Genomic DNA, 18,079 nt, shown 5'->3' with positions numbered 1-18,079 from the left:
AGTCTTGGTAGTTTTACAGCAGGTAGAATTTATTTATTCAAATCCAAAGAGATTTACTCCTCTCCCCACCAGCCACCACCCAACCACCAAAAAGCCATGCAAATGGAGGGCAAGTTCTGTTTAGGAAGTAGCTGATAAGAAGGTTCAGGGAACATAATGGCCTATTTTCAAATGCATTCAAATGATCACATAGAAGGGGGATAAAACACAGCTGGAGTCAGAATAGGAATTAAATAGAGTAACAGAGGGACCTAACCCCAATCAATATCTAGAAGAACCTGCAACAATCGGACCTGTCCTGAGTGAATGGCTAACAGGAGCTTCTCAGGGAAGGCCTTCAGGTTCCGAATGGAGAAGCAAGTCTAGAATGAAGAATTGCTGTGCTGGGTAGGGAAGGGTCCCCAGTAGCGAGCGAGTGCCGTGGGTGATGTGCTGGGCTGCTACCTGCCCAGAGAGAGAAAGAAGGAACTCCTCTAAATGCTTGGCTTAGAAACCAACGGCCCATTCTACCCTGCCCTCTGGGGTTGCTAGAGTCGAAACTGACCTGATGGCAGTTTGGTTTTTGTGTGTTTTTGTTCTGAGTAGGAGACTAGCCACTCTTCCACTTCCCACCTAGATAGAACCTTCTCTGCGGTCAAGAAAACTTGTTTTTACAACAGTTGGCTAGCCTATCCATCTGTCTCCTTCTAGACTCAAGCGATGTGGAAATGAGCAATCATGTGAGGCAGGCTAAATGGGGATGTGTTGTTGTTGTTGTTGTTGTTTTTGCCTTTCTGACTGACCCCTAGAATCTGGAGTCTAGATTCACCTGTGTGTACACTGAGTCCACCATCATACTCACTTTATTTTGAAGATCTTTAAACACACACTCTACATAGGTTAAGAATTCCCAAAGAGCATTTACACATGGATAGCTTTCAATAAATCAACTTTCAGATCCTCGCCGTGCAGTGTGTACTCTTTTTTTGAAAGCAGGGTTATGCTTCTAATCAGACGCAACTAAGACCTGATTATGGTGCTTTGATTGCCCTGCTCGAGAAAATCTCTCAGAGTTTGATTAAACCTCTCAGAAACGTGGTTCAGAAGTACTGGTTTAAGAAAAATTGTCTTTAGTGATAAATTAAGCTAACCTAAGTCTATAGAATTTTCCCTTCTCTGCTTGATACATGTTCTGTCAAGAGTGAACTTGGCTTCTGTACCAGAATAGGTTTTGCAGCTAGTTCATGGACATATAGGCAGAATGCTTTTGGAAAACTCCCAGTTGGGAAAAACCATAGATAAAAAGTAAGTGATTTATTTCAGATTCATTGTGTGTCTTCAACATGGTAGATAAATCAACCTTACGATATTACTGTCATTAAACAATCCTCATCTTAGAATATTTGAAAAATATATTTCCACTGATGATGAAAGATTACAAATACGTGTAGTAGTGCACAGTGTTTTGAAATTCTTTGAAAGGAACGTTAGGGGGAAAGACTGATGGTAACTCCGCTTTGTTCTACAGAACTCTGTAAGTCATTTACGTATGTACTTTTTCTGATGAAGCTCCAATTAAGAGCTGTTGGACCTCTTAAATCTTCCCTCCGTGTTATTGTCAACAGCACTCCTCTGCGGGATCCCATTTCCACCGCTTCCCGAGAATGCCTACTGGACAACAAAAGGAAAAGAGCACAACTGTCGGACAAAAGGATGCTTCTCCAATTTTGTCTCAAGCTGAAAACTGCTTCATTTCCCACAATTAGTCAACATTGCACTTAAAGTGACACATTCCCACTATCTAAAATCCCAATTCAGAAAAGGGACTTGTCAGGGACCCCATGGACCAGTTCACTTCTGTCAATAATATTAGCTTGGTGGCCAGTTCCAAAAAAGGTAAGAGTAAAGCATGCTTTATCTCTTCTCCCGTGGCAAAATGGACTGCACTTGTCCACTGCAATACAAGCCCCGGCTCGGATGAGGAGTCAGGAGAAGGAATAAGCAGGTGGGAGGAATCCTAACGGACTTCTCCCATCTCGTGAATGAAAGACCTAAGAAATGCGCTGTACTCAAAAGACTAATCCCTTAAACCCCCCCCCCAAAAAAAAAGACTATTTCCACCATAGTTTCACAAGTACACAAGAAAACTGATGGGTGAAAGGCTCTTATTTCAACTTCACTGAAAAAGAAACCATCATGCCTTTCAACACACACACACACACACACACACTCTGCTTTGAACATGTTCAAAGAGTGACTCAGAGCACACACTTGCACAAGCTCATAACACCAAAATGTTGAGCCGCTATGATTTCCTGATCGAAGCAGGGCAATTTCATCTTGAGTGTTCACATATGGGCTATCACATTTATGCTGACTAAATTACTATAGATTATCTGAGTTATTTTTTAGGAAACAAAGTGTGTTACCCATGTTAGGTATCAATGAAGCTAAAGCAAGCTTCGGAAAATGTTTCTGAATATGCAGGGGAGCTGGCTTCCACAGTGAAATAAAGTGTATTTATATTAACCAAATTTCAAAGTAGGTCCTAGGCTATTTTAAGCTAGATTTGATGCCATGTGTTCTTTTTCTAGCCAAGTTCATCATGTTTGTCTTGTTAATAACCCATTGTTATTAGTTGTCACCGAACCTATGTCAACTCATGATCCCATGCATCTAGAGCTGTGGTTCTCAACCTTCCTAATGCCGTGACCCTTTAATACAGTTCCTCATGTTGTGGTGACCCTGTGTGTGGGTGTATCTGCATACAGACGGACCCACCAGGAAATGGATAAAGGAGCGGTGTCTTGGTTCCTAAAACCATCGGAATTATGGTCTTAGGCAACCCCTATGAATGGGTGGTTCGATCCCCCTAAAGGGGTCACGAGCCCCAGGTTGAGAACCGCTGGTCTAGAATAAACCTGCTTCATAAGGTTCTCAAGGTTGTGCCCTCTCAGAAGCAGGATGACGGTGCCTTTGGGTGAGCACCACCCCTTTCAACAAGAAGTTGAGCTTAGCTTAGCTATTCACACCTCTGAGGCGCTACCTACAAAGTGGGGCCACTATCTGTCTGGGGACTAATTGCATGGTCACTGGGGGCTACCTCAAGAATTTAATTATGATTCCATAGCATCACTCTTCCCCTCTTGATGCCACGGAGTTTATGGCTATGGCTGAAACTATAAAAAATCGACAAACGCAAACAGATCAATCCCAACATTGTTTTCAGTAGTTTCGATGGTGATAAAGACACATTTCTATTTCATATACTAAATGAGTGGCTGGAACTGCTCCCTAACTTGGAAAGCTGATATATTTGAGTCAATAGAAGGTAGAGAGGAAATTATTTGCACCTTCACCACCTCCTCAACAAAAGGCTAACATCCATAATATAATCGAAGTGTAGGGAAACAGCTAAATAGTATAGGACCAAGTACAGATAAATTCACCATAGCAAATTCAAAGTGGCTTTCTTTGTTGCTTCTTCAAATTGTTAAGTGTTTTTCGTGTCATTTTCCTACAATAAATATTTCTTCAGGCCATTAGGAAAAAATTTTAAACCTGTAAAACAAAGCTTAAAACAAAGCAAAACAAAAAACTTCTTTATTTCTCCCTCATATGGTAGGAGCTGATCTCCAAGAACAGGGATATCCCCAACCCACACTTTTTTTTGCAACAGTCAACAAGGGGATGCTGTTTACTAGCTGTTCCAAAGACCTTGTCCCTAAGGACAGCCTGGTTTAAACAAAGCAGTACTGGGTGGGTGCTTTCAAGAATGAGAGCAACACAGTCTCAGAATAGTGAGCCGAACTGAGTCTGACACTAGTGGCCAAAGCGTCACCAGAAACTCTGCAGATCTGTTGGGTCATGGTTTGCCTTAGATGAAAATTATAAGTCGTCTGTGACCGAAGCATTGTTAACAGTGACATGACTTTCTGCAATTACGAAAGTATTGATAGGAACTGCTCTGCAGGGTCGTCAAGGCAATAGATCTTTATGGAAACAAACTGCCACCTCTTTCACCTGCAGACACTGGTGGGTTTGACCCATGTACCTTTGGGACACCAGTCAATCATACTTAAGCTGCTGCGCCACCAGGCCTCATCCCAAGTGGTGTTTGAAAATAACAATTCTTCACAAATAAAGTAATTTTTCTGTCTTGGAAAGAACAAGTCTGTCTTTAAAGAAGCCTAGCCAGGATGCCCCTTCGCAGCGAGGAGGGCAGCACTTCATCGCACATGCATTGGGCACGGCAGGAGAGGCCGTCCCTGGAGGAGATCATACTTGGTAACGTGGAGGGGCAGCAGAAAATAGGAAGAGCCTCAGTGGGATGGACTGACGCAGTGGCTGCCTGGCACCACGGGCTCAGACATAATAACTGAGAGGATGGGCAACCCGGCAGTGCGTAATTCGGCTGCACATGGGGAGCTGTGAGTTAGAACGGACGGATGGTGCCGAACGTCAGCAATAAAGGATTCTTCTACACGGATTACTGTTCATTATACCTGCGATTACTAAAAGGTGCTTCTTGGAGTTATTCTGCAAAATAGAGGGAGCTAAAAAAAAGTTCTTGGACAAATGGAATGAAAAAATATTGAAATGTTACCATGACTCTCTTGGAAACCTCCCTGTACGTGCTTAGAATCCACTTAGTGAAAAATTATCAGAAGACAAGGCCACTTAGGATATCATTGACTGAAACCACAAGACACTTTACATGTTTCTAGTCCTGCCACCTTTTCAAGTACGTTGTTTTACTGATTGTTTACACTTCATATTCAAATACAGGGATTCCCAGGGCCTGGCGACCAGTCCCATTCAGTTCACCAGTCTTCTTCTACTTCCGGTATGAAAGTCCCCACTACTTGTATCGTGCCCATGCTGTGCCTGAGTTTGTTGCTGTATATGTGGATGGGGTGGAGGTGAGGAGTTAACCGCTAACATTCTTTCAGAATTTCAGAATGCTCTCAGCAAGTAAACATGGCAAGTATCAACTGCTACTCCCAGCACTTCAGAATTAAGAAAATCTGAAAGTCAGAGAATGAGAGAAGATTGTAGATCTTGATGTTTAGGATGCCTTTTATTAAACAAATAACTTTATACTGCAAGCAGTCTCAAATCTTCTTATTGTTAGGATGAACACTGCCAACCCAGCTCTTCATTGCTAATGCTCCCGTAAGACCAACAGATGCTCCTGAAGAGGACCAAACCTTTTCTTCAGTCCTCCTCACGCCCCACCCCCCCCGGCCCCATTGAGCTTCCTAAAACAGAATCATACACTCTCATCTTCAAAGATTTTAATTCCACTGACCTCCCTTCGGAGTTCCCGAGCAGTGTAAATAATGAAGGCATCGTTTGGTTGTTAGATGCTGCCGAGTGGCTTCCAACTCAGCGACCTTATGAGGCACAGAGCAAAACCCTGCCGGGTCCTGTGCCGTCCTCACAATGGTTGACATGTTTGAGCCCATTGGTATCACAACTGTGTCAAGCCACCTTGTGCAGGGCCCTCCTTTTACAACCCCCCCCCAACCCCGCTTTATAGACCACAATGTCAGCTAAAAGGTTGGTGCGTTGCGGCAACCCAGAGTCACCTTGGAAGAAAGACCCAGTCGTGTTTCCTAAGAATCCATTATTGAAAGCCTCATGGAGCTTAGAGCATAGTTCTACTTCGGTCACCATGAGTGACCCCCCAAAGAACTGGCTAGAACTCACTTCCCTTGATAACAGTGGTATCAGCTGGGGTTGGCCTATCAGTCTTTAGCATTACTCTTGCGAACAGGACAGAAGGTACCAGGGAATGAGCATTGGGTCAACTATTCAAACCTAGCAGCCGCTTACTCCCATGAGAAAGAGATGAGGTTTTCTGCTCTCGTTAAGATTTAGTGACTCAGAAATCCAAAGGGACAGCTCTACTCTGTCCTACAGGGTCGCTATGGGTTGGAAGGGACTTGACGGCAGAGGGTTTGGTTTGGGGTTGTATGCTTTAGAAAATGAACCCAGGTGATGCTGTGAGTGAAGCACTAGACTGCTACAGTAAGGCCAGCGGTTCAAATTCACCAATTGCTCTATATGAGAAAAATGAGGTTATGTCACGTAGAGATTTACTCTGCCTTATACAGGGTTGAGATGGGTTGGAATGGACACAATGACAATGGGTTTGTACCTTAGGAAGGAGGGCTGGAAGCCCAGTGGTTAGAATACCTGCCTGGGGTTAAGGTCAGTACTTGAAATGAGCCGCTCTGCTGGAGAAAGATGGGGCATGCTGCTTCCGTAAAGACTGACAGTCTTGGAAACCCTCTGGGACAGTTCTACTCTGACAGGGTTGCCATGCGAGGGAATCCATGCTTCGCTAAAGGATTTAGTTTGGTGCTTCAGGGTGGTTCTCTTATAAAAAATTTTAAATTTGTTTCAAATTTCAAAATCTTTTTACATTGTACATTATACATTGGCACCTGCCCATCAATATGCAAAGAAGCCCTGGTGGCACAGTGAGTTATGCATTGGGCTGCTACCCACAAAGTTAGCAGTTCAAAACCACCGCTCTGCGGAAGGACGAGGCTTTCTATTCCTGTAAAGAGTTAGTCCCAGAAACCCACAGAGGCAATTCTATCCTGCCCTACAGGGTTGCTATGAGTTGGAATCAACTCAATGGCCAATATACACCCATTAAAAAAAAATCTGAACACAGATAAAGGAACAAAGAGTTGAGCCTTAAAGTTTCAATAAGACCATGTTACATTTCCATTCAGATTCCTAGGGTCAGCAAAAGAATTAAGATCGATGGTGCAGGTAACGGCTCTAGGTAAATAAGTATCTGTGTTCTCCTGGCAAAGAGATGTACAGCAAGCATCCTGCAGCAGGCTAGTTTAAAGCTAGGAACTGGTAAGAAGCAAGCCAACCAGCTTCCTTGGCGTAGACTGGAATTAATGGTGATCTCATGTGTGCAGAGCAGAACTTCCCTGCACAGGGTTTGCAAAGCTGGGACCTGGCAGAAGTACATCCCCAGGCCTTTCTTCCAAAGTCATCTGAGTGGGTTCCAACAGCCAACCTTTTGCTTAGGAATGAAGCACCAAACTGCTGGTGCTCCCCAGGGACTCCTTGTTCTTGTGCCATGCAGATTTCTCACTCCGATAGTGAGAGAGTAGAAGTAGAGGCTGGGGTTTCCTAGGCTGTGATCTTGATGGAATTAAGTCACTGCATCTTTGGGGTTAGCAACCAAAAGGTATCTAACCATTTCGCCTCCAGGGTTCCTTCTGTAAATTCCTCTCAAAAACAAATCACATTCATTGTCATCGGGTCAATGCCAACTCAGAGGGACCCTGCAGGACTGGGTAGAATTGACTGTTTGAGTTTCTGGGACTGTAACTCTTTACAGGAGTAGAAAGTCTCATCTTTCTCCCACAGAGTGGCAGTTTGTTTTGAACTGCTGACCAGCATGCAGTACAAATTATATAGCAGTAAAGGGCCAAGGCAGTTTCTGTACTAATGTTTGGTTTCCAGGAATGAACACCTGTGAACACCTGTGTCCATACATGAAAAAATTGGATCACAGAAAATACTCAGCTGAAAGATCCAGAGGACCAAGGCAAAGTTGAATTCCTGAACTGCCTCAGGAATGTCACGTTCAGGTTACTTTGTTGACTAAAAGATCGATTCAATGGTTAATTTGTACCTTCTTAATTTCTAAGACACTTTGGTGGTTACTCATTCAGCTACAACCAAAAGGTTGGCAGTTCGAACTCACCAGCCTCTTTTGGGAGAAAGGTGTGGAAGTCTGCAGTCTGCTCTCTGGAAGAGTAGAGGCTTGGGAACCCTATGTGGCAGTTCCACTGTGTTCAAAATTGACTCAGTAACTATGGGTTTGTGTTTTGTTTTGTTTTCCTTTGGTTTTAAGGATGTCTAAGTTTCCACCAAGGAGCCCTGCTGGCGTAGTGGGTGAGCTTTGGGCTGCGATCGGCATGGCCAGCAGTGTGAAACCACCAGCTCTTCAGAAAGACCTGGGCTCCTGTAAATAATTAGTCTCAGAAACCCACATGTAGGGTAGTGAGTCGGCACTGACCCCATGACAGGGAGTTTGGTTTTTGAGTTATATGACTAATCATCATGTTTTAAAGATACATGGAGTTTTGAATCAAAGTTCCCACCTATTTCATTATATTCTAGAATTGTAAACATAACCGAAGCCCAAACCAAACCCACTGCCATTAATCCCAATACCTATCAACCCTATAAAAGGTTTCTGAGGCTGTAAATCTTTATGGGAGCAGACAGTCTCACCTGTCTCCTGAGGAATAGCTGGGGTGGGGTGGGGTGGGGGTTTGAACAAGTAACCATCTGATTAGCCTTCCAATGCTTACCAGGCAAAGCCAGAAGCTAGATAGCATCGATGGCATACTTTTTTCTCTATACATGTTCTTGGTCTTTTCAGTCTTAGCCCTGGGCATATTATATCTACAATCTAGTGCTTTCCAAAGTCGATTTAATAAGGACTTATTATGATCCTCACGCTTAGGAGCACAGGACTTAAGACTTAAGACTTTTTGATCCTAAGGTTAATCTGAGCAGCAAGTCTCCTAAATTAGTGAAAAGCAGCATAATGTCCAATGAGGACATAGTATTTTCCTAGGCAGGCGACCAAATCTGTAGTTGTTGGAATGTCACTGAATGGAACGCTGTGACATCTTCTGCTCCATCGCTAGGTTATGCTATATGCACGCCATCTTTCTAACAAATGCATGCAACGGGTCACCAGAATGTCAGGGATCAATTCACAATAAGTGTCCCTACAGGAAAAACAGCACCCTGACACTTTACCCACATTTAAAAGAATGAACAAACATTAAGAATTTTAAGCAAAATACTAAGACACGTTCCTATTGGTTTTTTACGGTTTCTAAGATTGAAAGCAATTCCTTTCTAAGGTTCATATTGCTTGCTGAGCCTCACATATAAAAAGAAAATACAGATGTACAAGTCTTCTTAGCTAATGATTCTTCAACTTTGTTTACTTGGTGAAAATTAGAGTTGTGAACAGAAAGGCTTCCTCCAGAAGACAGTATTTAGTTCTGAAATTCCTATGCTATCTTACAAAATAATAGAATACAAAAGGCAAATTCCTAACACAATAAAGGCCTTGTCGCCATCACCACAGAAAGGAAGGTGGGGGCAGAAGCCAGCAAAAAGAAAAAAGCAGAGCACTTGAAAGGCTGTGTGTGGAAGATGCCAGAGGGGGAGGGAGGGCTGCAGGAGGTTCTAGGCAAGCCCTTTGATGACATCACCTTGCATACATAATGTTACAGCCGTCAGCACAGGCCTCCTGCTCTCCTATTGGTGAGCACCGTGTCAGCCGACATCAGAAGATAATCATCATTGGCCAGACAATTACAACTGGAGCAACTAGCACCCTCCGCTGTTAACACAAACCTGGCAAGCTGCTGAGAGCCCAGCTTCCCTTCTCACTCAATGAATTCCATGTCGCCTTACAATCACTAAAAGATTTTCCTCCCTTGCTGGCACCACTTGTACATTGAGCCAACTATTAGTGAGAGTAACAGGTAAAAGCCAGGCATGCCACAAAAGAACAACTGTCTCCGTTCTCAATGTTGTAAAATAACCAGAGCTTTTCAGGGTAAAACTGGAACTCAAACTTGCTCTTGGGAGCCAAAAGCAGACATTTTCCTCTACCTCAGGAAATAAACTATCCATTTACCAGATAATATTACCAGGGACATTTTTACTTTGACATGTAGTTTCAAATGAAAGCTGTTAATTCTCCAAGAGGATATATTTATGACTTCTCTATATTTCTACTGCATTTCTTTATTGGAAAGAAATTGCTATAAAAGTAAAAAGGTACTTAGTATTTATTTACTTCATGTCTAAGCCCCTATGAATGTAATCATTCATTAGACTAGCAAAGGGTTTGGTAAACTTGCCTCAGTCGGTCCCACCCTAAAAAAGGGAGCACCATTCCATTAAACATTAATTGCCAAGGTAATAAACATGGATTACAGTGTGCTTCACAGAACACACTTAATTTCAGGTGCTCTTAAGGATGAGTTGCCCCTGACAGTACACTGACAAAATATTACTCCTGACCTGCCTCCTGCACAGTTCTTCCAAATACGAGTCAATACAGCTCCTTTTTAAGAGATGAGTTAAATTCTCTAAAAATAACAAGTTTGGTTTGAGGCTATGGGGAAGACTTTTAAGGGCAACCACAAAATTTCAAATAATGTCAAAAGACAGGATAGACCTTTCACATAAATATATACATATATACATGTTTTTCCCTCTAGACACAATGTCAATGCTTTTTTAAGTTAATGTGTCTACAGAACGGATAAGACTTTCTGATTTCCTAAAGGTTCCCTCCCGATAGTTAAGGTTTAAGTCTAGATTAGGGAGCTCCCTGTTAACAAAGATAAAAGAAAATGTCCGTTTTCTTATACATCTGGCTGGAGACTGACCTACTGTGTTGGAGTTTTTTGGTTGGTTTGTTTGGGGGAGTTTGGAAAATTGGGGCCCCAACATACTGGGGAATAAGAAGAAAGCAAGGCAATTAGATTGAACAAGAGTTATAAGGAAGGGGTTTGGGCCAGCAGGGTTCTTTGGCTGAAAGATCCACACCAAATAATAATGTCAACGAAAGCAACACAAGTGGGGAAGGGGAACGTCCTAGCCAGTGACAATGAAAAGGGTGTTCAAACACGTGGGAGAGCACCGGAGGTAAAGTGGGGGGTCAGTCACCAGTCTGCCTCAGCGGGCAAGCACGTAAGCACCTGTCATGTACAAGGCACTCAGCCAGGAGCTGAGTTGTGAGGAGCCAAAAGTCTAACGTGTCTAAGGCCTTGTCCCTTAAGCACTAATGGTCTGGTAGGAGATCCTGGCATGTGTGCAAGTTTTCTGGCTAGAAAAATAAACTGACAGGAGAAAGACATCGATGCCTAGCCAAGAGGAAAACAGCGAGCTGGGAGCGCAGCAAGCAGGATACATACATTGGGATGCACATGTTTGTCCATTTCAGTCCCAAGAGTTAGGCCCTCGGGCTAAGGGCCTACTTGTTGAATGAGTGATGGCAAGGCGGGAAATGGTTCCATAAAGGCACAGGATGGACACAGAAAGGCAACAGGTAAATAAAGACGAGGCACTATCGACCTCAGCGGTGCGAGGGACGGGCAGCAGTGGATGGGGGTTCAGTTCGCCTGGCAGGAGAAAGGCGGGTTTCACCCGGATGCAGCAAGTTGGAAACAGAGCCGAGTCAGGAGAGGCAGCGCACCTCGGAGGTTCTGGGCGGCGCATGGGACTGGGAAGGGAAGAAAGCGCCCTGCGCGAGGACGTGGCATGCACCAGCAGGGAAGACCCAGACCGCGGCTGGCCCGTCCCGCCGGCTCGGGCCCCAGACGCCTCCCCGCCTTCCGCGCCACCCAGTCCGCCGCGGCAGCAGGAAGTGCGGCGGGAGGAAGACCCACGGAGGTTCCCCAGGGCGCCTGCGGTCCTCCAGGTTCCATCTCCTAGATCGAGCCGCCCTGAGCCCAACCACCTTCCGACCCAGGACGGACCGCGGCGGCCCCCACCGGGAAGGGAGTCCGCGGTACCCCGGGGTCCTCTCTAGGGGCTCGGGTACACCTCCACAGTCAATGGCCGGGGCCGGACGCGGCGCCCCGCGCCCCCACCCACGCCGCGGCGAGCGCGAACACGCGGTGCTCGCCGCACCCGCCGCTCAGCAGGCCCGGCCCCGGGCGGCGAGCGAGGCGCACGGGGCGGGCTCCGCTCCGGGGCGGCGGCCAGTGGCAGCGAGGCCGGGGGTGGGCCCGCCGGAGGCCGATGGTGAGCACGCGCCAGCCCAGGAGGCGGGAGCGGCGGCGGAGCCTGAGGTTTTCCCCCTGTAAGGGCGGGAGGGAAGGAAGTGGAGCCTCGGGGCTCCGGCCCGCGGCAGCCCCCCACCACTACCCCTGCACCCACTCGCCCCCAGCGCCCGCGGCTCCGGCTTCCCATTGATGAGAAGGGGGAGGCAAGGCGGGTTCTGCAGGCGCCAGGGCGCGCGCACTCGCGCTCGCGGCGCACGTAATCCTCCGGCGCCCGGAGCCCCCTGGGCCCAGCCCGGCCGGACCCCCCTATGGAGTCCCGCGCCCCCGGGACTGCCGGCCGCTGCTCGGTCGGTGGGTGCGTAGGCTTTCCCTTTTATTGAACCGGCGGGGGGTGGGGGGGGTGAGGGTGCTGTCTACAAGGAAGGAGCGAGATGAGAGCACACCCTCCTGCTCAGTATTACAAGGTGACACGGGCTCGCCTCCCACACAAGGATTTTTCAAAGCACTGGTGGAGGGAAGGCAGTAAACAAGAAAGATGCTATCTCCGATGAGAACTTTTTTTTCCCCGGCGAAGAGGGCTCTCAAGAGCCAAGAGGGGCTTTGGGTTGGCTTGTCTTTTAATCTGTTCTTTCGATTCCAATCGGCACCTTCCCATAGACGCTAGTATGTCCAAAGGCGTTAACCGTGAAAGAGAAACTTATAATGGCTAATGGCGTGGCTCCGCTCGCTCAGTTTCATTCATTTTTATTACAGTTTTCATTGTCCCCTCCTCTCCCTGCCCCCTCGTCCCCACCCCCACCGCGGCCTCTTCCTAAAACCGGAAAGGGGTCGGGTCAGAGAATGGAGGCACGGGGCTGGGGGTGGCGGACCCAGGAGCGCAGGGAAGTCGGAGAGCTGCAAGGAGAAAGGAAGGGCACGAGGGATGGGGAAGAGGCCGAGGGCGCGGCGGGCGGGAGAGGGTTAAGGGAGCCCGCGACCGGTCCTCCCTCCACCGCCTTTGGCTCGCGGCTGCCGGGAGGCCCCGCGAGAAAAGCCCGATCTAGAGCAACACGAGGTCACCCAGGTAGGCGATCCGGACTGTGACATTTCTCCCGCCCGCCCCGGCGCGCAGGCACAGCTACTCTGTGCACACACATAGGGTCTATGTTATATAATCTGTATTAAAGGCGCACGGATGGCCGCGGTTCACCGAGGGGGCACCCACACACTACCATGCTTCCCGCAGCCCAGGGCCCCGGGAACTTAGGGCTCGTCCAGCCCAGCTCGCGACTCAACGCCCCGTTCACGCCCAGACAGCCGGGACTACAGACCGGGAAGGACCCCGGCGAGACGCTCAGGGCTCCCGGGAGCAGCATCATCACGCGGCAAGCATCACCTACCAGTTTTCTTGCATCCATTGGATGGCTTCATTCTCGTTGAACTGCTTTTCAAATTCATATTCTTGTAAAGTCAACACTGACATGTTCATTGGGGCTGGTCTTCGGGGTCGCTACGTGTTCTCTATACAAAATAAAATAATCTGTAAAGCGCTGGGTTTCGAGGGCTCGCCGGGCGCCTCGCTCCCCCCACCCACCCCCCTGCGTCTTCCCCTCGCCGCGCGGTCAGAGGCGGCCGCTCGCTCGCTCCTCGCTCGCCCAGCCTTTCCCAGTTCTAGCCAGGGTGGAGCATTGCCCGTGCCTCGGCTCGCTCCGCCGCGGTCTGGGGCTCCGCTGCCGTCGGCGTCCGCATCCACCGGCGGAGGAAAGGGATGCCTTGCGGTCTTAGTGCCCGCACGTTTGTCCATCGCCCCCTTTAGTAGTCTACAGGGAAATCTCCTCCCCCTCGTGCGACCGGAAAAAGTAACCCTTTGTGAGGCGGGAGGGAGCCAGTCAGACCTCGCTTGCCCCGGGGCCAGTTTTGTTGACTGGCAGAGGTGGGGAGAGTGGGGGAAAGGAGGGCCACTGAGAAGGAGGACGGTGCCTCTGGGTCACCCAGGTCTGTCCCGGTGCCACCTTCGTGGGCCGCCTCGCCCAGCCTTTGAATGGAGTTTCAGCACGCGGGGCGCAGCCCAGAGGCGCGCAGACCGGCCAGCTAGGCTAGTCGGCGATTGAGAAACTGTGCAGGCTGCCAGTTCTCTCGCAAGAGCGCTCTGGGCAGAGAGAGATCACACTCGAAGGGAACGTGCACCCCACCCCACTGGGCTCGGCCCCCACCCCCACCCTCAGCCCGCGCTCGGGCCCAGACTCCCGCCTGCCTACCCGCGGCTGGGCGGCGGGCAGGGCTCCTGATCTCCCGGGGCCGGGAAGCTGAAGGATGAGCAGGGTGGGAGCCAAGACCTGAGAGTGGCCGGAAGCGGGAGAGGGGTTTGGGAAGGTTTCTGTCCGGGGAGGGGGAGAGTTAATGAACGGAGACAACGGGGGCAGGGAAGTTAGCAGATAGTAGAACTGGACCAACTGGTCCTGGGTACAAACTTTCTTTGTATGCATGAGTCATTTCGCTTTATTTGTGGTACCTGGTGGTAAACTAGAAAAATGTCGGAAGAGAAGATTAGATGTAATGTCGACCCCTACTGAGCCCTTGGCCCTATAGCAACGCCCGGTTTCTCCCAGAAGGGAAACGCAGACCCTATTCTGTCCTTCCACCCGTTTCTGCCCAAAGAAAGATGAATTGTGAGACATGGAGGTGCCTCAGAATTTAATCTGCGGGTTTATTTGTAAATTTAAAAATAAAAAGAATGAATGCGTCGAAAACGGAGTGTTGACCAGGACTGTGAAACAAATTTTCTTATCTCCGCACCTCTTGGATACCCAAGAGGGGGTATTTTCATGGAAAGTCTTAGTGCATCAAACCCAGTGAAGAGAGGGAGCTAGAACAGCGGCTTTCACATGGGTCACCTGATTCATAACAGTAGCTAAATGACAGTGGTGAAGGAACAACGAAAATAATTTTGTGGTTGGGGGGTCACCACCACATGAGGAACTGTATGAAAGGGTCGCGGGATTAGGAAGGTTGAGAACCAGTGCTCTAGAAGAAAATATACATCAGAGAGCAAAATAAAGAAAAAGAGAGTTATAAGAGGGGAAAAGACGATAACAAATCATAATATTCTATACTATGTGCAAAATTCTATAATCTATAAACCAAAGCGCTGAACTGGTTAATTGATAAATTGACAATCCCATGTGTGGACTTTACTCATTTCTCTGTATAGGAGGCCTGTCATCCATTCTAGAGAAGACTGTACTACAAGTCTGAGGAAATTGAAAGATAAGGTCCTTCAGCAGTATTGGCCTGGAAAGTGGGGTGTGGTCCCAGAGAGCGTTAGCACAGCCTGAGTCTCTGAGCAATCAATCCATATTTGTTCAGTGAATTGAATGATTCAATAAATGAAAGAAAGGAAGAGAAGTGACAAAGGAATCAAGAACAAGAAACCAAGCCCAAAGTTGAGCGCATGCTGGAAGAGTGAGGCCTACTTTTGACTAAAATGGCTTCTTACTGGTCTTTATATCAGTTTCAAACTAGAAATGCTTATTTAGTTACTATGTTTCTTTTTTAAAAATAATACCTGTTATTGCCTGTTTGTTTTCCGAGGATGGATTTGGGATTGTGTTAAAAGCAAACATCTGATTTTTACAGGACCAGAGTCACTTAAAAAAACAAACAAACCGAACAACAGAAATCTCCGTGCAGAGTCAATGCTACTCTCAGTGAGTCTCTAAAGGGACAGGATGAAATTGGGCCTGTGAGTTTCCCAAAGTGTAACTGTTTATGGGAGAAGAAAGTCTTTCTCCCGAAAGAGCTGCTAATTGTTACAGAGTGCTGACCTTGCAGATCCCATAACCACTACGTCACCAGAGCAGTCTCACTTTTGTCCCACAGAGTCCTGGGTGGCTTTGAGTCACCAATCTCAAGGGTCCTCTTGTTCTTAGGAGCTTCCAGAAAAAGGAAATAATCTGTCCCTTGACCACAAAACAATTCAAGACAAAAAGATAAATGCTTGATAGTACTAAATACAATAAGTACTATGGTCAAAGAAAGTACTATGGGTAACAGAAAAAGCAATTTGGCAGAACAAATTGTTAGGTACTTTCATATTGGTTCAGACTTTTTAAATTAGTTTTATTTTCATTAATCATTTCATTGGGGGGCTTTTAAAAATCTTATAACAATCCATCATTCAATTATATTAAGCACACTTGTACATTTGTTGCCATCAACATTTCCAAACATTTTCTTTCTACTCGGAGCCCTTGGTATCATCTCCATTTTTCTCTACCCTCTCCCACCTTCACACCCTTGTGAAGCCTTCATATATTATTGTTGTTATTTCGTGTTTTACACTGTCCGTTGTCTCCCTTCACCCACATTTCCTCATCCGTCCTCCTGGTTGGTGAACTATATATCCAACCTTGTGATGGGTCCCCCTGTATCCCCCTTCCACCCACCCCCCTACCCACCCACCATCTCCTATCCTCATGATATCACTGCTCCCACTACTGTTCCTGAGGGGTTTATCTGCCTGGATTCCATGTGTCAAAGCTCTTGTCGGTACCAATGTGTGTACTCCAGTCTAGCCAGATTTGGAAGGTAGAACTGGGTCAATGTTAGTGGGGTGTGTGTGTGTAGGGTGGAGGGAGAGCATTCAGGAACTATAGCAATAATGTGTGTTTTGTTGGTGCTATACTGCACTCTGAATTGTCCCTTCTTTGTCACCCTTCTGTGGGGGGATGTCCAATTGTCTAGAGATGGGCTTTGGGTCTCCATTCCAAACCTCTCCTGTGGTAGTCACCTAATCTGGTGTCAATTTAAGGATTAAGAGTGTAGGGGTGGAGTCAAGGCTGTCAATCTGGAGATAGCCAGTGAGACGTCTGTGTGGGCATGGCTTTCTGAGAATTCTGGGAAATCTGGGACTTTCTCCTTGGAGGCGGAAGACACCTCCCCCTCCCATTCCCCCCCCCCCTCTGCTACTTCCTGGGAGACATTGCAGAAGACAAGCCACATGGACCTTTTCATAGGGGTCGCCTGATTCATTACAGTAGCAAAATCACAGTGCTGAAGTAGCAATGAAAATCATTTTTGTGGTTGGGGGTCACCACCACATGTGGACCTGTCTGAAAGGGTCACGGTGTTAGGAAGGTGGAGAAGCACTGCAGTAGAGGATGGGAAGTGAGCCATCACCCTTTGTTTCCTTGAGAGTACAGTCTGCTGCAGGACAAAACCACACCTCCATCAAAGCCATTCCTCTGTGTATATGGACCATCTCTGGTCCAACACAGAGAAAGCCCAGCATCTTCAGAAGTGGAGCATGTTCAAGATCTTGGTCCCAAGTGGCTGAGGCCAAGACCAGGAGCACCAGCACCCACAACATGGAGACATTGAGACAGAGCAAAGGCACCCGGCAGAGACCAAAGGTCTAAGGCAAGGAGACCTTTGGAAAGGGCAGCGGAGTAGTGCAGAGTTTCTGAGACTGAGGCAGAGCAGAAGGCTGGCTTCCTGGCCCGCAGCGGCAAAAGCCAAAGGAGCAAAAGGTTGAGAGGATGAGGACTAGAGATTTGACTGCTGGCTGTGAAGAAGTGTCGCTTTAGAGTAGACCAATGATTCTATCCTTAATGTTTTCTAATCCTGGCTGTGGTAGTCTATTAACTTCCCTAATAAACCCACTTAATTGTAAATATTGTCTGTGAGTTCTGTGTGGCCACTGAATGAAATGATTGAACCCATTGTGAGAGCAAAGAGCCATTGGTGTCAGAATAGGTAAAGAAAGATGGAGGATCGAAACATGTCTGACTTCTGCCTCATGGCAACAGAGAAATTAGAGAAGATCAGATATGGCTCCCTCTGCAGGCTCCTTCTGCACCATATTCAGTAGCCCTGGTGGTGCAATGGATTTGAATAGGTTACAAGGTCAGCAGTTCAAAACCACCAGCCACGCTATGGGAGAAAGATGAAGATTTCTACTCCTGTAAAGATTTAGTCTCAGAAACCACAGAGCAATTCTACTCTGTCCTATCAAGTCGCTGTGAGTAGGAGTTGATAGCAGTGAGTGAGTTTGGGTTTGCACCCTTTTCCACAATCTGCAAAGCATACAAGATTAAGCTGCCATCATCCTTATCAGGAACATTCTGGCAGTACTTCTTCCAAGAGAAGTTTACGTGTACTTCTGGCTGTCCATAGTATGTTCACTATTCTTCATCCGAAGCACTGTAATTCAAAGACATCAATCCTTCATTCTCCCTTATTCATAGTTCAGCTTTCAAAGGCATAGGAGACAAGTGAAAACGCAATGGTTTGAGTCTTTTTTTTTTAACAAT

At 47.1% G+C, this 18,079-nt stretch overlaps 1 protein-coding gene across 3 annotated transcripts in view; it reads right to left on the bottom strand.

Annotated features, from left to right (window-relative positions):
• The window catches only part of ELOVL6 (ELOVL fatty acid elongase 6), a 144,611-nt gene extending 130,472 nt beyond the window's left edge, over positions 1-14,139 (bottom strand). The window contains exons 1-2 of one of the 3 annotated variants that reach the window (XM_075543925.1): positions 14,027-14,139; positions 13,169-13,289 (exon numbers count right to left, since the gene is read on the bottom strand). In XM_075543925.1, the coding sequence (XP_075400040.1) occupies positions 13,169-13,257 (89 nt within the window). In that variant the 5' untranslated portion in view covers positions 13,258-13,289; positions 14,027-14,139. Of the gene's footprint in view, positions 1-13,168; positions 13,374-13,466; positions 13,619-14,026 lie in introns of those variants that run through there. The other 2 variants (XM_075543923.1, XM_075543924.1) reach the window with 2 other exon arrangements.
• Positions 14,140-18,079: the final 3,940 nt, after the last annotated feature.

Source organism: Tenrec ecaudatus, chromosome 3 (genome assembly GCF_050624435.1).
Source record: "Tenrec ecaudatus isolate mTenEca1 chromosome 3, mTenEca1.hap1, whole genome shotgun sequence".
In the NCBI taxonomy this organism is placed as follows: domain Eukaryota; kingdom Metazoa; phylum Chordata; class Mammalia; order Afrosoricida; family Tenrecidae; genus Tenrec; species Tenrec ecaudatus.
The sequence above is the reverse complement of the archived record's forward strand: the minus strand, read 5'-3'. Positions and strand labels throughout refer to the sequence as shown.